This window comes from Muntiacus reevesi, chromosome 22, assembly GCF_963930625.1.
Source record: "Muntiacus reevesi chromosome 22, mMunRee1.1, whole genome shotgun sequence".
NCBI lineage: Eukaryota > Metazoa > Chordata > Mammalia > Artiodactyla > Cervidae > Muntiacus > Muntiacus reevesi.
The window spans coordinates 30,738,256-30,765,744 of record NC_089270.1 but is presented as its reverse complement, the minus strand read 5'-3'; the positions used below and the strand labels follow the sequence as shown (position 1 = coordinate 30,765,744).

General features: G+C 39.2%; 1 protein-coding gene across 1 annotated transcript in view; it reads right to left on the bottom strand.

The window, feature by feature from the left end:
* LOC136152659 (UDP-glucuronosyltransferase 2C1-like) overlaps positions 1–27,489 on the bottom strand; it is a 45,113-nt gene that overhangs the window by 6,171 nt on the left and 11,453 nt on the right. Inside the window, exons 2-5 of the mRNA XM_065913974.1 lie at positions 13,805–13,953; positions 11,824–11,955; positions 10,083–10,170; positions 8,633–8,852 (exon numbers count right to left, since the gene is read on the bottom strand). Of these exons, the coding sequence (XP_065770046.1) occupies positions 8,633–8,852; positions 10,083–10,170; positions 11,824–11,955; positions 13,805–13,953 (589 nt within the window). The remainder of the gene's footprint in view (positions 1–8,632; positions 8,853–10,082; positions 10,171–11,823; positions 11,956–13,804; positions 13,954–27,489) is intronic.

Here is a 27,489-nt window from a genome sequence, read left to right as displayed (position 1 = left end):
GATAGCTGGCTTCAAACTCAACATTCAACAAGTGAAGATCATGGCATCCAGTCTCATCAGTTCAGTTGTTCAGTTGTGTCCGACTCTGTGACCCCATGGCTGCAGAGTGCCAGGCTTTCCTGTCCATCATCATCTCCCAGAACTTTCTCAAACTCATGTCCATCGTATCTGTGAAGTCATCCAATCATCTCTTCCTTTGTCTTCCCCATCTCCTCTTGCAGGGGTTAATAATCAGCTGCCTATTGCTCTGGCTAAGCCATAAGAAACACATCATGGGAAAAGAATAAAAGCAAAATATAGCAATACCATGTAACCTAAACACAAGTACATTGGGTTATTAGTTGGTGTTGCCATGGTATGCTAAACTAAGGAAAAACATAATGTGGACCTGGGAACGCGGGTCAGCGCAAGTTCAGAATGCTGCTTGTGCACACACCAAGATGTTTTCCCAGGGCATATTCAGTCCTAAGACCTCCAGCTGAGGATATTCCTTGTATAAGAACATAACAAAGATAGTTCAAAATAATCAATAGAATGAGAGATGTGACCGGGGACACAGGAGGCTGATTTTATCATGGCACAACAGATACTTTCTGCATGCCAAGACATAAATAAAAGTGAAGGGATTCTGAGCAACAGGTGGCCAAAGTACTGGAGCTTCAGCTTCAGCATCAGTCCTTCCAATGGAAATTCAGGGCTGATCTCCTTAAGATGGATTGGTTGGATCTCCTTGCAGTTCAAGGGACTCTCACCAGTCTTCTCCAAATCCACAGTTCAAAACCATCAAATCTTCAGTGCTCAGCTCTCTTGATGGTCCAACTCTTCCAACCATACAAGCCTACTGGAAAAACCATAGCTTTCACTAGAAGAACCATGGCAAACAGATCAGGAAACAATGGAAACAGTGACACATTTTATTTTGGGGGGCTCCAAAAATCACTGTGGCTCTGACTGCAGCCATGAAATTAAAAGATGATTGCCCCTTGGAAGAAAATCTATGACAGAATTAGGTAGTATATTAAAAATCAGACACATCACTTTGCCAACAAAGGTCCATCTAGTCAAAGCTTTTTCCAGTAATCACATAGAGATGTGAGAGGTGGACCATAATGAAAGCTGAGCACTGAAAAAATGATGTTTTTTCATCTGTGACATTGGAGAAGACTCTTGAGAGTCCCTTGAACTGCAAGGAGATCAAACCAGTCAATCCTAAAGAAAATCAATCCTGAATATTCATTGGAAGCATTGATGCTGAAGCTGAAGCTCCAGTACTTTGGTCACCTGATTGAGGAGTCCACTCATCTGAAAAGACTCAGATTCTGAGAAAGATTGAAAGCAGGAGGAGAAGTGAGTGACAGTGGATGAGATGGTTGGAGGGTGTCACTGATTCAGTGAACATGAGACCAAAGGCCTGGAGATAGTTTAGGATGGGGATGCCTGGTGTGCTGCAGTCCACGGGATTGCAGAGTCAGACACAACTGAGGGACTTAACAACATGTTGCATGGTGGAAACTAATGCAACATTTTAAATCAGTTATCTCCCAATTAAACATAAGTTAAACAAAATAGAGAGACACTGATAAGTAACTTCATAGTGAAAAGTCATTCAATATTTAAAAATTTTAAATGCTTATAAAAAATTTTTTAAACTCTGATGTCAAAGCATGTTTATAGATTTACACAAAATTTCTAGTAAGAATTTATCTGATAGATAAAAATATTTGTCCAACTCTGGCAAACCTTTTAATTTTAATATAGTTTCTTTTTTCCAAAGAATATATTTGCTTAATTTATGTGAAATATAGTTACATAATAAATGCAATCCTTCATTATTGAGAATTTATTTATTTGTCTATGATCAGAGCTAACTACCATGTTGTATAAAGTTCCCCAGAAATTATTTACTTTATTACTCAAAGCCTGTTCCTTATTACTCAAAGCTTGTCTCTTCACTCTTTCAACTCCTAGACCCTGGAAAACACTACTCAACTCTCTACTTCTATGAGCTTGAATTATTAGGCTGCATATATAAGTGATGCTAAATAATATTTGTCATTCACTGACTTACATCACCTACACAATAACATGTTTTCAAATATGGAAGTATTCCTTTTGTCTTTTTTGCTAAATGATATTCCTTCACATACATGCACCACATTTTCTTTATCTATTCATTCATTGAAAGACACTGAGGTTTAATTCATCCCTCGATTTTTGTGAATAATAGAGCAATTAGCACTGGGGTGAAACTATCAAATTGCCAACATCTGTTGGATCATCGAGCAAGCAAGAGAGTTACAGAAAATCATCTACTTCTCTTTTATTGACTATGCCAAAGCCTTTGACTGTGTGGACCACAACAAACTCTGGAAAGTTCCTAAAGGGATGGGAAAACCAGACCACCTGACCTGTCTCTTTAGAAATCTGTATGCAGATCAGGAAGCAACCGTTAACACTGGACATGGAACAACAAACTGGTGCCAAATAGGAAAAGGAGTATGTCAAGTCTCTTTATTGTCACCCTTATCTAACTTATTTAACATATATGCTAAGTACATCATGAGAAATCCTGGGCTGGATGAAGCACAAGCTGGAATCAAGATTTTCAGGAGAAATATCAATAACCTCAGATATGCAGATGACACCACCCTTATGGTAGAAAATGAAGAAATAAAGAGGCTCTTGATGAAAGTGAAAGAAGAGAGTGAAAAAGGTGGCTTAAAGCTCAAAATTCAGAAAATTAAGATCATGACATCCAGTCCCATCACTTCATGGCAAATAGATAGGGAACCAGTGAAAACAGTGATTTTGGGGGCTCCAAAATCATTGCAGATGATGACTGCAGCCATGAAATTAAAAGACACTTGTGCCTTGGAAGAAAAGTTATGACTCAACTAGACAGCATATTAAAAAGCAGAAACATTACTTTGCCAGCAAAGCCAATCTAGTCAAAGCTATGATTTTTCCAGTAGTCATGTATGGATGTGAGAGCTGAACTATAAAGAAAGCTGAGTGCTGAAGAATTGATGCTTTTGAATTGTGGTGTTGGAGAAAACTCTTGAGAGTCCCCTGGACTGCACGGAGATCTAACCAATCCATCCTAAAGGAAATCAGTCCTGAATATTCACAGGAAGAACTGATGCTGAAGCTGACACTCCATTACTTTGGCCACCTGATGAGAAGAACTGACTCATTGGAAAAGACCTTGATGCTGGGCAACATTGAAAGTAGGAGGAGAAGGGGACTACAGAGGATAAGATGGCTGCATGGCTTCACCGACTCAATGGACAGGATTTGAGTAAACTCCAGGAGTTGACGATGAACAGGGAGGCCTGCGGTACTGCAGTGCATGAAGTTGCAGAGAGTCTCACAAGATTGAATGACTGAACTGAACTGAAGATGTCTCTTCCATATTCTGTTTTCATTTCTTTAGATATAGAACAGGAAGTGAGATCACTGGATAGTGGAGTAGTTCTATTGTTGATCTTTTGAAAAGCTTCCATACTGTTTTCCATAGTAGCTGCACCAATTTACATTCTCACCTGCTGTGCAGTGGAATTTTTCTTTTTCTAAATCCTCACCTCTTAGACCATGTCTTTTAATGATGGCCGTTCTAAAAGTTCCAAGCTTGCTTGAAACTCAACATTCAAAAAACTGAGTCGATTGTATCTTGTCCCATCACACCAAGGCAAATAGAAGGGGAAAAATTGGAAGCAGTGATAGATTTCATTTTCTTGGGCTCCAAAATCATTGCAGATTGTGACTGCTGCTGTTAAATTAAAAGACACTTGTTCATTGCAAGGAAAACTATGATAAACCTATACAGCACATTAAAAAGCAAGGATATCAGTTTGCTGACAATGGCCCTTATAGTCAAAGGTATGGTTCTGCAGTAATCATGTTTGAATGTTATTTCCTACATGCAGGCTCAGTTGTGTCCTGCTCTTTGGGACTCCATGGACTAAAGTAGTCCAGACTCCTCCATACATGGGATTTTCCAAGCAAGAATACTAGAATGGGTTTCCATTTTCTAAATCAGGTGAAGATTTTCCAAGCAAGAACACTGAAACGGGTTCCCATTTCCTACTCCATAGTTTGATCACTCTCCTAGGGCCAGACATCGTGGAGTGTGAAGTCAAGTGGGCCTTAGGAAGCATCACTATGAACAAAGCTAGTGGAGGTGATGGAATGCCAGGTGATTTACTTCAAAAACTAAAAGACGATGCTGTAAAAGTGCTGCACTCAATATGCCAGCAAATTTGGAAAACTCAGGAGTGGGCACAAGACTTGAAAATGTCAGTTTTCCTTCCAATCCCAAAGAAAGGCAATGGCAAAGAATGTTCAAACTACTACACAATTGCACTCATCTTACACACTAGCAAAGTAATGCTCAAAGTTCTCCAAGCTTGTCTTCAACAGTATACGAACTGAGAATTTCCAGACGCTCAAGCTGGATTTTAAAAAGGCAGAAGAATAAGAGATGAAATTGCCAAAATCCATTGGATGCTAGAAAAACAGGAGAATTCCAGAAAAAAAAAAAAATCCACTTCTGCTTCGTTGACTATGCTAAAGCCTTTGACTGTGTGGATCAAAGCAAATTATGGAAAATACTTCAAGAGATGGGAGTACCAGACCGCCTACCTGCCTCCTGCAAAACCTATATGCAGGTCAAAATCAACAGTAAGAACCGGACGTGGAAAAATGGAATGGTTCCAAGCTGGGCAAAGAGTACTTCAAGGATGTATATTGTAAACCTGCTTATTTAACTTTTATGCATCATGCAAAATGCTGGGCTGGATAAAGCACAACTTGGAATCAAGATTGCCAGGAGAAATATCTATAACCTTAGATATGCAGATGACACCACCAAATGGCAGAAAGTAAAGACAAAATAGGCTCTTGATGAAGGTGAAAGAGGAGAGAGAAAGAGCTGGCTTAAAACTCAACTTTCAAAAGATGAAGATCATGCCATCTAGTCTCATCACTTCATGGCAAATGGACAGGGAAACAGTGACAGACTTTATTTCTTGGGCTCCAAAATCACAGTGGACAGTGAGTGCAGCCATGAAATTGAAAGAATCTTGGTCTTGGAAGAAAAGCTATGACAAACCTAGAGAGTGTATTAAAAAGCATAGAAATTACTTTGCTGACAAGGGTTTATATAGTCGAACTATGGCTTTTCCAGTAGTCAGGTATGGATGTGAGAGTTGGACCATAAAGAAGGTTGAGCATCAAAGAATTGATGCTTTTGTGCTGTGTTGTTGCACAAGACATTTGGGAGTTCCTTGGTCTGCAAAGAGATCAAACTGGTCAATTCTAAAGGAAATCAATCCTGAATATTCACTGGAAGGACTGATGCTGAAGGTGAAGCTCCAATATTTTGGCCAACTGATGTGAAGTGCTGATTCATTAGAAAAGACCCTGATTATGGGAAAGATTGAGGGCAGGAGGAGAAGGGTCAAAGAGGACTAGATGCTTAGATGGCATCCCTGTCTTGATGATATGAACTTGAGCAAGCTCGGGAGATGGTGATGGGTAGGAACGCCTAGCCTGCTGCAGTCCATGGGGTCACAGAGTCGGATGCAACTGAGTGACTGAAAAATGCCGTGAGATCTCCTGACTCAGGGATCGAACCTGCATCTCCTGCAGCAACTGCATTGATAAGTGGTTTCTTTACCACTGAACCATAAAGAAGGCTGAGCACCAAAGATTTGAGGCTTTCTGATTGTGGTGCTGGAGAAGACTCCTGAGAGTCCCTTGGAAAGCAAGAAGATCAAATCAGTCAATCCTAAAGGAAATCAACTCTGAATATTCATGGAAGGAGTGATACTGAAGCTGAAACTCTAATACTTTGGCCACCTCACATGAAGAACGGACTCACTGCAAAAACCTGATGCTGGAGCAGATTGAAGGGAAAAGGAGAAGGGGTCGGCAGAGGATGAGGTGGTTAGGCATGTATTTGAGCAAACTCTAGGAGATAGTGGAGAATGGAGGAGCTTGTCATGCTGTAGTCAATGGGGTCACAGCGTCGGACACAACTTGGTGACTGAACATCAACAACAATTCTGATAGGTGTGAGGAGAGATTTTAATTTGCATTTCATGATGCTTAGTAATATCAATCCCCTTTTCAAGTACCTGTTGATCATTTATATGTCTTCTTTGGGCAAATAGGTATTCAGTAACTCCATTCATTAAAAAAAAAAAAAATTGCTATTGAGTAATACGTGTTACTTATTTCTTTTGCATATCAGTCTATATCAGATGTGTAATTTTCAAAATATTCTCCAACTTCGTGCATTGCCCTTCATTTTGTAAATCATTTATTTCGCTGTGTAGAAGCTTTTGAGTTTGATATAGCCCCTCCTTTTATTTTGCATTGGTTCCTTGTATTGTTGGTATCATATCCCAAAATTTCTTGCCAATACCTTTGTCAAGAAACTTTTCCTCCTGTTTTATAATAAAAGTTTTATGGTTTCAGGTTTTATGTTCAAGTCTCTAGCCCATTTCTAGTCAAGTTTTGTAAGCAATGCAATGTGGTGGTTTAGTCACTAAGTCATGTCTGTCTCTTGTGACACCATGGACAGTATCCAGCCAGGCTCCTTTGTCGATGGGATTCTCCAGGAAAGAATACTAGAGTCGGTTGCTAATTCCTTCTCCAGGAGCTCTTCCTGACCCCAGAATTGAACCTGGGTCTCCTGCATTGAAAACAGATCTTTACCAACTGAGCTATGAGGGAAGTAATGTAATATAAGGGTTCAAATTTCATTCTCCTGCATATAATTATTTAGTTTCCCTAGTACTACTCATTGAAGAGATAACACTTTTCCTATTGCATATTCTTCACTTTTTGTCAAATGTTATTCAACTTTACATAGAAGGGTTTGTATCAGAGCTCTCAATCCTGTTCATTAGCCTGTTATATCTATTTTTATGACAATATCATCTTTTTAAAATTGCTATAACTTTGTAGTACAGCTTTACATAAGAAGTGGGATGTCTCCAATGTCATTATTTCTTTGGACTGCTTTGGCTGTTTGAGATCTCTTGTGATTTCACACAAATTTAGAATTTGTTTTTCAATTTCTATGCCCCAGAAGGACTTAGAAATTGGCCATTCAATTCATTCTTCTTTTTCTGCCAAGGAACTCTTCTTCTAGCTTAAAGTTCTCTCTTGGTGATGAGTAATGCTGGCTTTGGGAAGATGCTGGTGAAATAAAGCTGCCATCATTCTGTTCTTGCATGATTTATCTCAGGTTTTTTTGTTCTACTGTGTTGCTAAAATTTCTTTCATGGCCTTTAGGACACTCCCAGAGATGGTTTTGCTCATAGATAGTGTTCAACTTTTATTCTCTGTCAGGAAACGAGGAGTCTGGGTTCTTCTTTCTATTTATAAATTAGCAGAAATAAGTTTCTAAACTGGTATTGATTATAATTATGCAGATCATGACTGCAGCCATAAAATTAAAAGACACTTGCACCTTGGAAGAAAAGTTATGACCAACCTAGACAGCACATTAAAAAGCAGAGACATCACTTTGTCAACAAACGTCCGTCTAGTGAAGTCTATGGTTTTTCCAGTGGTCATGTATGGATGTGAGAGTTGGACTATAAAGAAAGCTGAGCGCTGAAGAATTGATGATTTTGAACTGTGGTGTTGGAGATGACTCTTGCAAGTCCCTTGGACTGCAAGGAGATCCACCCAATCCATCCTAAAGGAAATCAGTCCTGAAAATTCATTGGAAGGATTGATGCTGAAGCTGAAACTCCAATACTTTGGCCACCTGATGTGAAGAACTGACTCATTGGAAAAGACCCTGATGCTGGAAAGATTGAGGGCAGGAGGAGAAGGGGACAACAGAATATGACATCACTGACTCAGTGGACATGAGTTTGAGTAAGCTCCAAGAGTTGATGTTGAACAGGGAAGCCTGGCATGTTTCAGTCCACGGGGTCACAGAGTCAGACATGACTGAGCAACTGAACTGAACTGAACTAACATGAGGAAAGCTGAGTGGTTTTTGTTTCATGATTTTATTGTATTCCCGAAATTCTTTATAGTGGTAATATCTGGAATTTTTAAGATATAATAAGTACCATTGTTAATTTAAAAATTCCTGTCCACTGTTAACTACATAGGCTTAAGGATATGAATGCCTTAAATTAACTTTGATTGTATCTTTCTTTTCCTTTGTTCAGACTAGTATCAGGGAATTTGGGGAGGTGGGTTTGGGCACAGACAGTTAGGGTATATAAGGTTTTCACAAAAACTGGTTAGGGTCCTTGGCTAAGAGGAGACACTGCCTTGGGCCCACCAGTGTAATAAACTGCACTCCACAATCAAAAAATAAATAAATAATACATAAAAAATTTTTAAAAAATAAAAATTCATATATTTTTAACAATAGATCATTTTCTTTAAATAAACATAGCATCTCTTTGAGGTTATAATTTATCATCAAGTAGTGGTAGGTGACAAAATACCTTCACAAAATTTAGGAAGTATAAAATAATCTTATTTGATATTAGGTGTGCTCTAAATTATACAAAACTTGCCAATTTAGAATTATATAAAACTGATTATTTCTTCAAAAGCAAAATGATTCTTAGAAAAGAATATATTCTCTACTCACGAAGGGTTGTTAATAACTGCTTTCAAAGCTCTAAGCAGATCTGCACTTGTCATTCTATGCAAGTTTACTGCAACAGCTGCCCCTTTGGCTTTCATACGAGCAATATTATCATGCTGATCACCGAACATAGGAATTCCAACTATAGGGACTCCGTGGTAAATAGCTTCATAGATCCCATTGGTTCCACAGTGAGTGACAAAAGCTCTGGTTTTGGGATGACCTAAAAATAAAATATATATATATATATATTTATTTATTATATAAATGTATATATATATTATATAATACATATATATATATGTATATATATATATATATTAATCTGAGTTGTGAGAGTGTCAGAAACAGAAAATCATGATACCTACATAAGCCAAATTCTATTAGGTAACATCTTCTATATAATTCTGTGCCATGAGAGCACATATAAATTCTTATCGGCTTTGAAAAAAGCAGCCATTAATTAGTCCAGGCTAAGTATTAATTAGTGATTCCAGAAATTAAGTCATTCCACAGACAACTAAGAAGCTTCCTGCAGAATGTATGGTGGAAAGTACTTGTCATTTGACAAGTTGTTGCAGGAAGAATATATTAATAAAAAAGAAGGGAGGGACTGAAGAAACTAATATTTTTGTCAATGGGAAAGGGGAGGTGAGATGGGCAGGGTTTCAATATGAGAATGTTGGCATAACAAGCTAGAAGGATAAGCTACATTAGTTCATGGTGTACTCTGTTTAAGAAAGTAGGGTTTGCACTTGACTTTATACTAATATGCAGCCATTTATATTATACACGAAATATAGGTGAAATGGTTGTTAGATTTTATTTTTTCCATAGAGAAGAGAGGTGTGAGAAAATTGGTGAAGAGAAATAGGAATGTGATGCAGTATTCTATACAAAAGTTAATGAAAGCCTGACCTAAAGGTACTTTCTCTGACCTTGATCCTGAGGAGGGAGAGATTATATCATAAATGAGAGAGCCATAAATTTGATATTTATGTTAGAGTTTGACAAAGATCCTTGACCAAGGTCTAGTCAGGTTCTGCTGAACTCTTCTCAACTAGAATTTGATTCTGTGTTTCCACTATCTCTGTATTGCCCAATTTTAGCAAGCATTCTACTAGGTCAGTTGAACTCTGCAATTTTCCATCCAATCAACTTCCACTATGTTCTTTTGTGATAAATTCCCCATTTTTATTTCTGCATACAAATTGTTTCCAGTCTCTCTGTTTCATTGCCCTAATAACTGTACTTATGGTGATGGTCTTGAATAAATGTGCTTTACAGTCTTTAACAAGTGTCATGAATAATCCTTTCAAAACTCGTGAAGCAATGTGAAGATTTATTAAATTTTTTCTTATTTTAAATACAAATTTGTTGATATCTGTTATTGAATAATCATTCAAGTTATACCTCATTCAACTCTGTTTATCTTTCTTCTCTTTGGTCTTACCAAGAAGATCATTCTGAGGAATCCATTTATATAGTCGGGTATTGGCTCCTAGTGTTTCTGGTTTCTTTCCTGTGTATCTCCACAGAACCTATAAGGATAAATGTCTTTCTTAGAAGATTTTAGAATCATACCCTGTCAGAAGAAGTTAACCTACCCTGATGACTCAGATGGTAAAGAATTTGCCCACAATACTGAAGACCAGGGTTTGATCCCTGGATCAGGAAGACCCCCTGAAGAAGGAAACGGCAACCCACTCTAGTATCCTTGCCTGGAATCCTCCATGGACAGAGGAAACTGGCAGGCAATAGTCCATGGCATTGAGAAGAGTCAGACACGACTGAGTGACTTCACTTCAATCAAATTTGATGCCTCCAGGTAATGCACAAGCAAACTGAGTTCCTATGTGATTAGGTAATGAATATTTTTAAACCATCAACACTACAACCATATTTTCAAAGGCTTGCAATAATCCTAGTCAATAGCTTGTCATCTTTGAGTTAATTCTAACTTAACCCAATGAAGAAAAATGATGAAGATGTAGATGAAGAATGACAATCTGAATCTGAAAGAACTACATACTGTTGTTACTAGGTCACTCTGATAAAGGGGATTTTTGAAACAAAGATTGCAGAGGCAAGGGGAGGGATGTTAATTACCTCTTTTGAACTACTGTTTGCATACTTACCAGTAATGCAGACTCATACAGTAAAATATTCATAATCATATTTATCATTTTAAAGTATTCTAAGTCTAGAGTTTGGTGGCATTAAAAACATCCACGTTGTGTAACCATCAATTATATGGCATGGCCTCCAGTCGCACAGTCGTGTCCAATTCTTTGTGACCCCATGGACTGCAGCCTGCCAGGCTCCTCTGTCCATGGGGAGTCTCCAGGTAAGATTACTGGAGTGGGTTGCCATGCCCTCCTCCAGGGGATCTTCCTGACCCATTGGAGTTGGTGATGGACAGGGAGGCTTAGCGTGCTGCAGTCCATGGAGTTGCAAAGAGTTGGACATGACTGCGGGACTGAAGTGAATTGAGAAAAAAGATGTCTCTCAGTTAAAACCTAAAATGGGACCAATAAAATTATAGTTTACTGGAACATTGTAAAGTATACTCCTATATCTTTTACTGTATTGTTAAAGAAATGTTAAAGAATCATAATTTAGGATTTCATTTAGGATTATTTTTAAGATTCATTATTTAGGATTATTAGAAGAATCATTATTTAGGATTATTTTTGGAATCTAAGCTCTTATTTCCAGGTTCAATTATGACAATGCTCAAAATCAGTAATTATTAGAATATACAGTCCCAAGACCTTCTGAGAATCAAACCTATTTTTTTGAATATCTTTTACTTTAATCTCTGTCATGTTATTTGTAACTTGTTTATATGTTTCAGATTTAAAGAAATATAAGAACATCAAAAAGTGTTAGGTTACATGGATGCCTTAAAATCTAATGCACAAAGCTGACTGATGGTTTAACAGTAGAAAATGGTTAATTTTAGTTTATTATTTAAAGAAAATACTGCAATAGAATTTCCCTAATAATGCCAGGTTTAAAGCAAGATAGCAATCAAATAGCCCCTTTTTTCATTTTTACACTTTCATTAAAGCTCACTTAAGTTGAGACTAACAATATCAATACCCTTTCCTACATTGTACAAGTATACTTTTATTATGAACTTCTTGGATTTTAAAACAGCTGTCTCTGGAAAAAAAAAAATATTATCTGACCTTCTGTGGAATCTGGGCAAGGGCTGATGCAATCACATTAGATTTTTCTTCTGAGAGGTTTCTGATCATTGACCCCAGAGTAAACACCACGACTCCATCTTTTCCAGAGCTTTGAACAAACTCTTCAAGCTCCTATGAAGAAAACAGTCTTTGTAATATAAAAGCTTACCATTATAATAGATGTCACATTCTTCTCAATGTGTCTGAATTATTAGAACAGTTCTGTACTTTCATATGTTAATGATTTCAGTGTATAATAGATGGCAAATTAAAAATCATCATTATTAAAGACTCACTCATTTAGTAAAGCATAATGAGGTATGTGTGTGTCTTTGTGCTTGTCCATTTGTGTTTACAAATTATTGACTGACTGTTATCTTTTGCCATTTGCTGAGCTCTTTACATGTATCAGTTAACTTAGATATATGGTGATTTTGTGAGATATGTATACATTTACAGATGGGAAATCTATCTCCGTAAGGTTAAGTAATTTGTTCAAGTCTACACAGCAGAGACTGGCAGAGCAAATTTCTATCTTTAAGTTAAATAGCTCTGGTGCTGTAATTTAGCCTTAGATGCTAATAAGGTTTTTCATTTTTTTTCTGCGGAATCATGGTCAGTACAACGACACAATTTTGGTATATTTACTTCTCTCTGTTTTCTAAATTTCTATTTTCTTTTACTTTGATTATATATACATTTTTATATAAGCTTCCACATATACAGTTAGCGAAGAGGTAGCCATGTAACTCCTGACCAGACTAGTAATGCAGAAATACCTATAAAGCATACTCTGAGGATTATCGGGATATACTAGAAATACATAGCTTTGAATTGAAAATGAACAACAACATATATAATCATAATGAAATAAATATTTTCATCTTCTTCTTAAATACTAGCAAAACTAAGCCAGTTAACTATGACAAAACACACACACACACACACACACACACAAAAGAATGTGTGTGAGGCATGAAATGGAAAGACAGGGAAGATATTTATATTAAGGGACTTCTCACATGGTTATTGGAGAAGAAAATGGCAACCAATTCCAACAGTCTTCCCTGGAGAATGCCATGAACAGAGAAATCTGCCAGATTGCAGTCTATGGGGTTGCAAATATTCAGACAATACTGAAATCTCTTAGCACTCACACACATGGTTATGGAGGATGTCAAATTTAATCTTCAGAACAGTACGTTAGGCTGGAGACTCAAAGAGCCACTGCTGTAGTTCAAGTATGAAGGCTGCCTAATAGCAGAATTCAGTCTTTTGTTAAATCCACATCTTCAATTAATGGAATGAGGCTTACCCATATAATGGAGAGTAATTAGTTTAATCAAGGCCCACATCTTTAAAAGTTGATTTCACCTAAAAATAGCTTCTCAATAAGTTCTAGAAAAATTTGTCTAAATACCTGGTTACCTGGTCAGGCAAGTTAACACTTAAAGTTAACCATTACACTGTTTAGAGATGATTTGACTTAAGATATAATGATATCTTTATGTTCAATTATCACATAGTATTCATAAGATACTAGGAAATATTTTAGAATGTATATAAAACACATTTTCATGAACAGTTAATGGAATTTGAACAAGATAAGAAAATATTGAGGACTACTTCATCAGATAATAATACATAATCCAAAATCCAAAATAAAGGCTCACCTTCTTACTGTAGTGTATAGTCTAAGAAAATAATGATCATTAAATTCTATGTCTGTTTTCCCTGTTTGGGGATCAAATATTGTTAACAATAAACCAGGAATCATTTAAGAGATAAATACTCATAGCTGGGTCTGGAAGATCCCCTGGAGAAAGGAATGGCAATTCCCCTCAAGTATTCTTCCCTGGAAAATTCCGTGGACAGAAGACCGTGGCAGACTACAGTCTATGGGGTCGCAAAGAGTCAGATAAGACTGAATGACTAACACTTCACACTTCATTCATGTAGGAAAATAAGCACATTTAATTACCTTAGGTAGGGGTTTTGCAGGCTTGCAGTGCAGTCCTCCAACAAATTCAGTATTAGGTAAGTAAGGTTGAGGAAATTCAAAATCCCAGAAACTTCGAAACAACCACATGTCAGCTTTCCCCATAATCTCACATAGTGTGGTAGGTTTTCCTGAATAAAAGTGAAGGATAATAGAGGGAAAGTCATCTGATATTTTAAAAGAGAGATATATCTTTCTTTACCTAATTTTCTAAGTAAACTCTTAAAGACCAATACTGAGCCTATGCAACCCAAGTTAAATCAATTGGCCTTTTACCCTCAAGAGTACACATAGTCAGAATGTGAATAAGTAAACACAGATTTGGGCTTCCCTTTTGATTCAGCTGGTAAAGAATCCGCCTGAAATGCCAGAGACCTGGGTTCGACCCCTGGGTTGGAAACATCCCCTTGAGAAGGAAAAGGCTACCCACTCCAGTGTTCTGGCCTGGAGAATTCCATGGACTTGTATAGTCCAAGGGGTCGCAAAGAATGGCACACGATTGAGCGACTTTCACTTTCACTTTCAAACACAGATTTAAGTATGGAGCAAGGCCAAAAGCCTGTTGCATTCTCTCTGTCAATGGAGTCTTTCATCTTGATCTAAATCTGAGCCCACTCAGGTGCTTCTATTAAGTACAAGAAAGTTGGGAAGTGATTCTCAGCCTTCTGTGGTAGAGTCACACCTTCTTTTCTGGAATTCCAATTTATCTCATCCTCATTGCTCCAAAAGCCTCTGATTATGTTGAAAACCAGCTTCCATTTTGCCCATCTTTTTTTCTCTTATTTTCAAGTGTGTTTCCACAACTAATTACATCCTGAATAGTTTTAATACAATTCTTAAAATATTTGTCTCCTTTGCTATAGTAAATGAAATTTCCTATTTTACAAGATTTTATCCTCTTGGTGAAAATATTGCACTGCATAGTAATCTGGAGGTGAAATAATTTCTATTTTGTAGCAAATCTTACCCAGTGGTGTCCTTTTGAAATATGTGCTCCATGTCACTGCGAGGAGGAAACCATAGCCATCTGGTTTCTCACCACATGCTTTTTTGAATATTTTCCTTGATGTTCTAAGTGTGCTAAGTTTTGATTAGAAAATATAAGGGATTTTGAGCTCCTAGGAAGATGTATCTGCATAACAGATCAAGGCAAATCTCAATAAATGAAGGGTTTTCTTTCGGTAATGGCAATGTCCACTTTCATACTCAGCACAAATCTTTAGGAAAATGTAGATAGGTTTTACTTTGTCATTTATTTTTTAATTTACTCTGAACTCTTGAGATAATATACTTTGAAGTTAATTGTAAACTGTTATATTTCTGTTTGGTAGAAAATAACATCTCCCAAATCATGATTCTATTGCTCTATAGGGTATTTTTTAACCATTTTTTAATCTAGCCTACTACTCTTTTCCTAAAATTCCTTTATCTCCTGAAAGTTTTATAAAGAGTTTCTCAAGTTTTTAGATGAATGCTGTCTTTCTTGGTTATTTTCTCATCAGTTATTTGAACATAGCTATGAATATTAAAAAGCAGAGACATTACTTTGCCAACAAAGCTCCGTCTGGACAAGGCTATGGTTTTTCCAGCGGTCATGTATGGATGTGAGAGTTGGATTGTGAAGAAAGTTGAATGCCAGAAAATTAATGCTTTTGAACTGTGGTGTTGGAGAATACTCTTGAGAGTCCTTTGGACTTCAAGGTGATCCAACCAGTCCATCCTGAAAGAGATATGTCCTGGGTGTTCATTGGAAGGATTGATGCTGAAGCTGAAACTGCAATACTTTGGCCACCTCATACGAAGAGTTGACTCGTTGGAAAGGACCCCGATGCTGGGAGGGATTGGGGGCAGGAGGAGAAGGGGACGACAGAGGATGAGATGGCTGGATGGCAACACTGACTCAAAGGGCAGTTTGTGATGGACAGGGAGGACTGGTGTGCTATGCTTCATGGGGTCGCAAAGAGTCAGACACGACTGAGCGACTGAACTGAACTGATGACATGCTTTAATAAATAATTTTATAAATGATTTATTAATTTATATTTTATACATAAATGTATATTCATGCATATATTTCTTATATGTTAATATATCTTATATGTATGAATGTATGTTAATATAATATATTTATAATTTTGTAGATAAAGTTCATAAATTATGCATTATATTTTTAAAATTTGAAAAACATATCTGTAATACATAATGTAATGAAAATTTTAAATTCTGAATAGCTAAATTATATCTATAACTTATAGCATTTTTATATCAATGAGAATAAAAAGAAATGTGTTTCTTCTATTTACCAAGTTTTTACTCTTCCTCTCAGATTATTGGTATAGTCCACCAAAAATATTCTAAGTTGCTGAGAATTGCAGAAGAATCAGGGAAAGAGCAATACTCTATCACTAGAAAAGATGTTCCTAAAATGAGTGTCAGACTGCTGGGATCAGAAGTAAACAAACAGCTTCAATCCAATTGTAGATCATTCAAAGCTTAATCCTTGACTCAGTAAATGTCGCTTTCATGAAATTTTAAGTTATCTTTTCTCAGTGTTGCCTTTTGTAGCTTGAACTCTCAACATGGATGTGTGATAGTTTCTGCCCACATTTTATAGGGTCATTTCTAGAGATATAAGCACCTGTTTTCATCACAAAATGCCCAGAAGTTTCAGTGCAACATATCGACCTTGATTAAGTCATATGCCCCCTTTTTTTTAAAAAAAACATATTATATATTGCCAGACGGCAGAGTTTGTTAGAGGCACTCTTGTTGTTTGTGAGTTGTTGAGTAATTTCGCAGAGGAAATATTGAATAGACCTATTGTCACTCCCTTTTTTCAAGTGAAGTGAAAGTTGTTCAGTCGTGTGCGACTCTTAGCGATCCCATAATTAGCAACTCTTAGAGATTCCATTCAGTCCATGGAACTCTCCAGGTAAAAATAGTGGAGTGGGTAGCCTTTCCCTTCTCCAGGGGATCTTTCCAACCCAGGGATTGAACCCAGGTCTCCCACATTTTAGGCGGATTCTTTACCAAACAAGTCACAAGGGAAGTCCAAGAATACTGGAGTGAGTAACTTCTCCCTTCTCCAACAGATCTTACAGACTTAGGAATAGAACTGGGATCTCCTACATTGCAGGTGAATTCTTTACCGAATGAGCTATGCGCTTCACTCAACAGAAGGAAAAATGAAGTGGCTGTATAAAATAACAGATCACAACTATACCCTTTTATTTTTTAGGAATAAACACAGTTTTTAGTAATGATAAGGTATTAGAGATACATCTGTTAAAACTAGTAACAAGGGAAAAAATAAAAATTCATATTAAAATGAAAAAGTTCTAAACAGACAAATCAATCCTGAGAAAGAAAAACAAAGCTGTAGGCATCACACACTCTGATTTTAAGATATATTATAAAGCTATATTAATCAAAACAATACATGCAAGTTTAAAAACAGTCACATGGTCCATTAGAACAGAAGCAAAAGTCCAACAATAAGCTCATGCATATGTAGTCTACAAATATTTCATAAGTAAGCCAAAGATACTCAATGGAAGAAGACAGTTTTTTAAATAATTCTTGCTAAAAGAGATAAAAGGATAGTCTCATAGAAAAGAATAAAACTAGACTCTGATCTTACTCCACTACAAAATTATATTAAAATGGATAAGACGCTTGAATACAAGACCTAAAAACATAAAATTACTCAAAGAAAACAAAGGGGACTAATTGTTGACATTCATCGTGGCAGTGAATTTAGATATGATACCAAAGTATAAGTGGGCTACCTGGTGGCCCAGCTGGTAAAGAATCCGCCTACAATGTGGGAGACCTGAGATTGATCCCTGGGTTAGGAAGATCCTCTGGAGAAGGGAAAGGCTACCCACTCCAATATTCTGGCCTGGAGAATTCCATGGACTGTATCTTGATATTAAGATGGTGAAGTAGAAGAATGTGCACTCATCGTCTCCTGTGTGAACTCCAAAATTGCAAGTAGTTGCTAAACAACCATAGAGAGGAGAAGGTTGGATTTCCCCCAAAAGAAGATACCCCAGGTCCAAGGGCAAATGAGAAGCCCAAACAAGACAGTAGGAGGGGGGAATTGCAGTTAATATCAAACTCCATGCTCGCCAGAGATGCTTGGAGGGCTCAAACAAAACCTTGTGCACACCAAGAAGCAGACGTCCCAATGAAACTGAGCCAGAACTGCCCTTGATTGTTTGATTGTCTCCTGCAGAGGTACAGGTCAGCAGTGGCCTGCTGCAGTGACCTGCTGCAGTGACAGGGGCTATGACTGCAGCAGACCTGTGTCATGCACCATATGGCATCAGCCATCTTGGAGGAAGTCATCATTAGCCCCACCATAGAGCTGTTGAGCAGATGAGAACCCCAAGGGAATATGATTTTGGAGACTAGTGGGACGTCATTATAGAACTTCCTATAATGTTCTTCCACAGGATTGGAGAAACAGACACTTGGAGAGCACAGAAAACAATCCTGCACACAACAGCAGCCAGGAGAAATGAGTAGTGTCTCCACAAGAGACTGAGTCAGACTTGCCTATGAGTGTTGAGGAGTCTCCAAGGGAGGCATGGGCTTGACGACCAGTAATGCTGAAGGTTTTGGCCACCTGATATGAAGAGCTGACTCATTGGAAAAGACCCTGAAGCTAGCAAAGATTGCACGTGAGAGGAGAAGGGGACGACAGAGGATGAGATGGCTGGATGGCATCACCGACTCAATGGACATGAGTTTGAGTAACTCCGGGACTTGGAGATGGACAGGGAGGCAAGACATGCTGCTGGCCATGGGTTCGCAGAGTCTGACACAACTGAGTGACTGAACTGACTGACTGACAATGCTGAGGAAGATTAAATTGAACGGTTCTATGAGGACCTACAACAACTTCTAGAACTAACACCCCCAAAAGATGTCCTTTTCATTATAGGGGACTGGAATGCAAAAGTAGAAACTCAAGAAATACCTGTAGTAACCGGCAAGTTTGGGGTTGTAGTACAGAATGAAGCAGGGTAAAGGTTAATAGAGTTTTGTCAAGAGAATGCACTGTTCATAGCAAACACCGTCTTCCAACAACACAAGAAAAGACTCTACACATCCATAACACCAGATGGTCAAAACCAAAATCAGATTTGTTATATTCTCTGCAGTTAAAGATGAAGAAGCTCTATACAGTCAGCAAAGCAAGACTGGGAGCTGAGTGTGGCTCAGATCATAAACTCGTGATGGCCAAATTCAGACTTAAATTGAAGAAAGTAGGGAAAGTCACTAGACCACTCAGGTATGACCTAAATCAAATCCCTTACAATCATACAGTGGAAGTGAGAAATAGACTCAAGGGATTAAATCTGATAGAGTGCCTGATGAACTATGCTTGGAGGTCCCTGACATTGTATAGCAGATAGAGATCAAGATCATCACCAAGAATAGAAATGGAAGAAAGCAAAATGGTAGTCTAAGGAGGCCTTACAAATAGCTGTGAAAAGAAAAGAGGCAAAAAAAAAAGAGAGAGCGAGAGAGAGAGAGAGAGAGAGAAAAGGAAAGCTATATCCATCTGAATGGAGAGTTCCAAAGAATAGCAATTAGAGATGAGAAAGCCTTCCTCGGGGATCAGTGAAATGAAATAGAGGAAAACAACATAAAGGGAAAGACTAGAGATCTCTTCAAGAAAACTAGAGATACCAAGGGAACATTTCATGTAAAGATGGGCTCGATAAAGACAAAAAATGGTATGAACCTAATAGGAGCAGAAGATATTAAGAATAGGTGGCAAGAATATGCAGAAGATGTATACAAAAAAGATCTTCATGATCCAGATAATCATGATGGTGTGATCACTCATGTAGAGCCAGATATTCTGTAATATGAAGTCAAGTGGGCCTTAGGAAGTATCGCTACAAACAAAGCTAGTGGTGGTGATGGAAATCCAGTTGAGCTATTTCAAATCCTGAAAGATGATGCTGTGAAAGGTGCTGCACTCAATATGCCAGTAAATTTGGAAAACTCAGCAGCAGCCACAGAACTGGAAAAAGTCCGTTTTCATTGCAATCCTAAAGAAACGCTATACCAAAGACTGCTCAAACTACAACACAGTTGCATTCATCTCGCACACTAGCAAAGTAATGCTCCAAATTCCCAAAGTCAGGCTTTAGCAATATGTGAACCATGAACTTCCAGATGTTCAAGCTGGTTTTAGAAAAGGCAGAGGAACCAGAGATCAAATTGCCAACATCCACTGGATCATCGAAAAAGCAAGAGAATTCCAGAAAAACATCTATTTCTGCTTTATTGACTATGCTAAAGCCTGTGATTGTGTGGATCACAACAAGTGTGGAATATTCTTAAACAGATGGGAATAGCAGATCACCTGACTTGCCTCTTGAGAAATCTGTATGCAGATCAAGAAGCAGCAGTTAGAACTGGACATGGAACAACAGACTGGTTCCAAATAGGAAAAGGAGTATGTCAAGGCTGTATATGTCATCCTGCTTATTTAACTTATATGCAGAGTACATCATGAGAAATGCTGGACTGAATGAACCACAAGCTGGACTCAAGATTGCCAAGAGAAATATCAATAGTCTCAGATATGCAGATGACACCACCCTTATGGCAGACAGTGAAGAAGAACTAAAGAGCTTTGTGATGAAAGTGAAAGAGGAGAGCGAAAAGTTGGCTTAAAGCTCAACATTCAAAAAGCTAATATCATGGCTGTTAGGGGAAGCACACTGATTGAAACCTCCCACCCTGGCCAGGCACCATAGTAACCATTTGCTTGAGTTGTTTTATGACAGGAGATCCTGATAAGAAATACAGAACTAATAAGCCACCACCAGCCAGAAGAGTTCGGGAAAAGTCGAGAAGAGGCACTGCCTGTAACCTAATGTTACTCAGATCTCAATATTTGACTGTCTCCACAGATGATATAGTTGACTCTGTAAAAGACCCATGATTGGGCCTTCCATAGAAACTAGAAGAGGGGGAAATGTGAAATGTGAAACCCCCTCTCCGAGGAGAGAAAACAAAACTTTAAGACAAAGAAACTCGACGAGCCAATCAGGGGAGGACAGGAAGTCCCTCACCCCCTTACTCTAACCCACCAATCAGTAGCTAACAAGTCATCTTTAGTTAAAGAATTAACCAATCCCCTTAAGCTTCCCGTTTTCCCCACTATACGGTATAAAAATAGATCGCCGCCATCACTGGGGGCTCTCTCCGTATGGCCATTAGGTTGTGTGGAGGGAGTCCCTGCTCGAGCTTGTAATAAAGTTCCTCACTGCTTTTGCATCGATCCGCAGCTCTTGTGGTGTTTGGTGGGATTCCGTGATCCGGGTACAACAATGGCATCTGGTTCCATCACTTCATGGTAAACAGATAGGGAAACAGTGAGAGCTTCAATTTTGTGGGCTCCAAAATCATTGCAGATGGTGACTGCATTCTTGAAATTAAAAGACACTTGCTCCTTGGAAGAAAAGTTATGACCAAGCAAGACAGCATATTAAAAAGCAGAGACATGTCTTTGCCAACAAAGAACCATGTAGTCAAGGGTATGGTTTTTCCAGTAGTCATGCATGGATGTGAGAGTTGGATGATAAAGAAAGTTGAGTGCTGAAGAACTGATAATTTTGAACTGTGGTGTTGGAGAAGGCCCTCGAGACTCCCTAGGACTGCACGGAGATCCAACCAGTCCATCCTAAAGGAAATCAGTAGCAAATATTCATTGGAAAGACTGATGCTGAAGCTGAAACACCAATACTTTGGTAACATGATGTGAAAATCGGTCATTTGAAAAGACCCTGATGATAGGAAAGATTGAAGGCAAGAGGAGAAAGGGATGACAGAGTATGAGATGGTTGGATGACATCACGGATTCAGTGGACATGAACTTGAGTAAACTCCAGGAGGCTGTGATGGACAGGGAGTCCTGGCGTGTTGCAGTTGATGGGATTGCAAAGTCAGACATGACTGAGACAACAAACTGAAGTGAACTGAACTGAAACAACAGGGAGGTAATACAGCTCCACCCATCAGCAGAAAATTTGATTAAAGATTGACTGAGCATGGCCCCACCCATTAAAACAAGTCCTGGTTTTCCCCACAATAGTCTCTCCCATCATCCTACACAGTCCAAGGAATTCTCCAGGCCAGAATACTGGAGTGGGTAACCTTTCCCTTCTCCGTGGGATCTTCCCAACCCAGGGATCAAACCCAGGTCTCCCGCAATGTAGGTGGATTCTTTACCAGTTGAGACACAAGGAAAGCCTATCCTGGAGAAGGTAGCCATTTAAAGCAAGACTCTCTTGCTAATTTACAAACTCAAGAGAGGGTATAGACAGGAAGTCATTATTTCCTGAAAAAACAGGGTCCTATTCCAGATCACACAGAAGCGCGCCGGCTGTGACGGACCGCATGGAAGCGCGGCTGTGAGGAACTATCCCTCACCCAAGGTTAGGGGTAGCGACCGAGAGTGCCAGGCTGCGACAGCACAGGAGCGGTGGCCAAGAGGAGCCTCCCCACGTCCGAGGTAAGAGGCAGTGGCGGAGAAGATCTTCCCCACACCCAAGGTCAGGGGCGGCGGCTTAGAAGAGCTACCACATCCCAGAGGTCAGGGGCCCCGCCCGAGAAGAGCTAACCCACCTCCAAGGAACGGCTGCTGCGGGGGTGCAGGAGGAACGAGAGGAGCTACTCCACGTTCAAGGTCAGGAGGGGTGGCCGTGAGAAGATACCCCTTGTCCAAGGAAAGAGAAAACCATGTAAGACGGTAGATGTTGCGAGAGGGCATCAGAGGGCAGACACACTAAAACCATAATCACAGAAAACTAGCCAACTTGACCACAGGACCACAATCTTGTCTAACTCAATGAAACTAAGCCATGCCGTGTGGGGTCAACCAAGGTCATGGTGGAGAGGTCTGACAGAATGTGGTCCACTGGAGAAGGGAATGGCAAACCACTTAAGTAATCTCGCCTTGAGAACCCCATGAACAATATGAGAAGGCAAAATGATAGGATACTGGAAGAGGAACTCCCTAGATCGGTAGGTGCCCAATATACTACTGGAGATCAGTGGAGAAATGACTCCAGAAAGAATGAAGGGATGGAGCCAAAGCAAAAACATCACCCACTTGTGGATGTAACTGGTGATAGAAGCAAGGTCCAATGCTGTAAAGAGCAATATTGCATAGGAACCTGGAATGCTAAGTGCACGAATCAAGGCAAATTGGAAGTGGTCAAACAGGAGATGGCAAGAGTGAATGTCGACATTCTAGGAATCAGGGAAGTAAAACGGACTGGAATGGGTGAATTTAACTCAGATAATCATTATACCTATTGCTGTGGGCAGGAATCTCTTAGAAGAAATGGAGTATCCATCATAGTAAACAAAAGAGTCTGAAATGCAGTACTTGGATGCAATCTCAAAAAAGACAGAAAGATCTCTGCTCGTTTCCAAGGCAAACCATTCAATATCATGGTAATCCAAGCCTATGCCCCAACCAGTGATGCTGAAGAAGCTGAAGTTGAACAGTTCTATGAAGACCTACAAAACCTTTTAGAACTAACACCCAAAAAAGATGTCTTTTTCATTATAGGGGACTGGAATGCAAAATAGGAAGTCAAGAAACACCTGGAGTAACTGGCAAATTTGGCCTTGGAGTACAGAATGAATCAGGGCAAAGGCTAATAGAGTTTTGCCTAGAGAATTCACTGGTCATAGCAAACAACCTCTTCAAACAATACAAGAGAAGACTCTACACATGGACATCACCATGGTCAGTACTGAAATCAGATTGATTATATTCTTTGCAGCCAAAGATGGACAAGCTCTTTTCCTTCAGCAAAAACAAGACAGGGCCCTGACTGTGGCTCAGATCATGAACTCCTTATTGCCAAATCCAGACTTAAATTGAAGAGCGTATGGAAAACCACTAGACCATTTAGTTATTACCTAAATCAAACCCCTTATGAATATACAGTGGAAGTGAGAAATAGATTTAAGGGACTAGATCTGATAGACAGAGAGCCTGATGAATTATGGACAGAGGTTCATGACATTGTACAGGAGACAGGGATCAAGACCATCCCCACGGAAAGGAAATGCAAAAAGGCAAAATGGTTGTCTGAGGAGGCCTTACAAATAGCTGTGAAAAAAAGAGAAGCAAAAAGCAAAGGAGAAAAGGAAAGATATTCCCATTTGAATGCAGAGTTCCAAAGAATAGCCAGGAGAGATAAGAAAGGCTTCCTCAGCAATCAATGCAAAGAAATAGAGGAAAACAACAGAATGGGAAAGACTAGAGATCTCTTCAAGAAAATTAGAGATACCAAGGGAACATTTCATGCAAAAATGGGCTCAATAAAGGACAGAAATGGTATGGAACTAACAGAAGCAGTAGATATTAAGAAGAGGTGGCAAGAATACACAGAAGAACTGTACAAAAAAAAAATCTCCATGACCCAGATAATCACAATGATGTGATCACTCACCTAGAGCCAGATATCCTGGAATGTGAAGTCAAGTGGGCCTTAGAAAGCATCACTACGAAAAAAGTTAGTGAATGTGATGGAATTCCAGTTGAGCTATTTCAAATCCTGAAAGATGATGCTGTGAAAGTGCTGCACTCAATATGCCAGGCAATTTGGAAACCTCAGCAGTGGCCAAGGACTGAAAAAGGTCCTTTTTCATTCCAATTCCTAAAAAAGGCAATCCCAAAGAATGCTCAAACTACCACACAATTGCACTCATCTCACACGATAGTAAAGAATGCTGAAAATTCTCCAAGCCAGCCTTCAGCAATACGTGAACCAAGAACTTCCAGATGTTCAAGCTGGTTTTAGAAAAGGCAGAGGAAGCAGAGATCAAATTGTCAACATCCGCTGGATCATCGTAAAAGCAAGAGAGTTCCAGATAAACATTTATTTATGCTTTATTGACTACGCTAAAGCCTTCCACTGTGTGGATCACAATAATCTGTGGAAAATTCTGAAGGAGATGGGAATACCAGACCACCTGACCTGCCTCTTGATAAACCTGTATGTAGGTCAGGAATCAACAGTTAAAATTGGACATGGACCAACAGACTGGGTCTAAATAGGAAAAGTAGTACGTCAAGGCTGTATATTGTCACCCTGCTTATTTAACTTATATGCAGAGTACATCATGAGAAATGCTGGGCTGGAGGAAGCACAAGCTGGAATTAAGATTGCCAGGAGAAATATCAATAACTTCAGATATGCAGATGACACCACCCTTATGGCAGAAAGTGAAGAGGAACTAAAAAGCCTCTTGATGAAAGTGAAAGATGAGAGTGAAAAAGTTGGCTTAAATGTCAACATTCAGAAAACTAAGACCATGGCATCTGGTCCCACCACCTCATGCGAAATAGATGGGGAGACGGTGGAAACCGTGTCAGACTTTATTTTTTTGGGCTCCAAAATCACTGCAGATGGTGACTACAGCCATGAAATTAAAATATGCTTACTCCTTGGAAGGAAAGTTATGACCAACCTAGATAGCATATTAAAAAGCAGAGACATTACTTTGCCAACCAAGGTCCGTTTAGTCAAGGCTATGATTTTTCCAGTGGTCATGTATGGATGTGAGAGTTGGACTGTTAAGAAAGCTGAGCACTGAAAATTAATACCTTTGAACTGTGGTGTCAGAGAAGACTCTTGAAAGTCCCATGTAGTGCAAGGAGATACAACCAGTCCATCCTGAAACAGATCAGTCCTGGGTGTTCATTGGAAGGACTGATGCTGAAGCTGAAATTCCAATACTTAGCCTATCTCATGGGAAGAGTTGACTCGTTGGAAGGGACCCTGATGCTGGGAGGGGTTTGGGGCAGGAGGAGGATAGGACGACAGAGGATGAAATGGCTGGATGGCATCACGGACTCGATGGGCACGAGTCTGAGTAAACTCCAGGAGTTGGTGATGGTCAGGGAGGCCTGGCATGCTGTGATTCATGGGGTCGCAAACAGTCGGCCACAACTGAGCAACTGAACTGACTGACTGACTGAGGCTCTCCCATCAGTTCAGTTCAGTTCAGTTGCTCAGTCGTGTCCGACTCTTTGTGACCCCATGACCCACAGCAGGTCAGTCCTCCCTGTCCATCACCAACTCCTGGAGTCCACCCAAACCCATGTCCATTGAGTTGGTGATGCCATCCAACCATCAATGTGAGACTGATGCAATCTCAAAAGTGCCAGAATGATCTCTGTTCATTTCTAAGGCAAATCATTCAATATCATGGTAATCCAAGTCTCTCCCATCAGGAAGGTTCATAAGCCTCTTATCCTTATTCATCAGAGGGCAGGCAGAATGAAAACCACAATGATATAGAACTAATGAAACTGATCACATGGACCACAGCCTCGTCTAATTCAACAAAACTCTGAGCCATGCCGTTTAGGGCCACACAGATGGAGAGGTCATGATGGAAAGTTCTGACAAAACATAGTCCACTGAAGAAGGGAATGGCAAACCACATCAACAACATTCTTTCCTTGAGAATGCCACAAGCAATATGAAAAGTCAGAAAGATATGAAACTGAAAGTTGAATACCTCAGGCCAGTAGGTGCCCAATATGCTACTGGAGAAGAGTAGAGAAATAGCTCCAGAAAGAATGAAGTGATGGACCAAAATAAAAACAACGCCCAAGTGTAAATGCGACTGGTGATCGAAGTAACTCTGATGCTGTAAAGAAGATTGCATCAATTCAGTTCAGTTCTGTCAGTCATTCATGTCTGACTCTTTGTGACTCCACGGACTTCAACATGCCAGGCCTGCCTGTCCATCACCAACTCCCAGAGATACTCAAACTCATGTCCATTGAGTCGTTGATGCCACCCAACCATCTCATCCTCTGATGTCCCCTTCTCCTCCTGCCTTCAATCTTTCCCAGCATCAGGGTCTTTTAAAATGAGTCAGTTTTTCGCATCATGTGACCAAAGTATTGGAGTTTCAGCTTGAGCATCAGTCCTTCCAACAAATATTCAGGATTGATTTCCTTTAAGATGGACTGGTTGGATCTCCGTGTAATCCAAGGGACTCTCAAGAGTCTTCTCCAACACCATAGTTAAAACGCATCCATTTTTTGGTGCTCAGATTTCTTTATAGTCCAACTCTGACATCCATAAATTACTACTGAAAAGCCCATAGTTTTGACTAGATGGACTTTTGTTGGCAAAGTAATGTCTCTGCATTTTAATAAGCTGTCTAGGTTGGTCATAATTTTTCTTTCAAGGGACAAGCATTCTTTTAATCTCATGGTTGCAGTCACCACCTGCAGTTATTTTGAAGACTCCAAAATTAAAGTATCTCACTGTTTCCCCTGTTTACCTATCTATATGCCATGAAGTGTTGGGATTGGATGCAATGATCTTAGTTTACTGAATGTTGAGTTTCAAGCTAACTTTTTCACTCTCCTGTACCACTACTACATCTACTTCTGCTTTATGCACTATCTCAAAGCCTTTGACTGTGTGGATTACACCCCAATATTCGAATCATAGGAGTCCCAGAAGAAGAAGACAAAAAGAAAGGCCATGAGAAAATACTCGAGGAGATAATAGCTGAAAACTTCCCTAAAATGGGGAAGGAAATAGCCACCCAAGTCCAAGAAACCCAAAGAGTCCCAAATAGGATAAACCCAA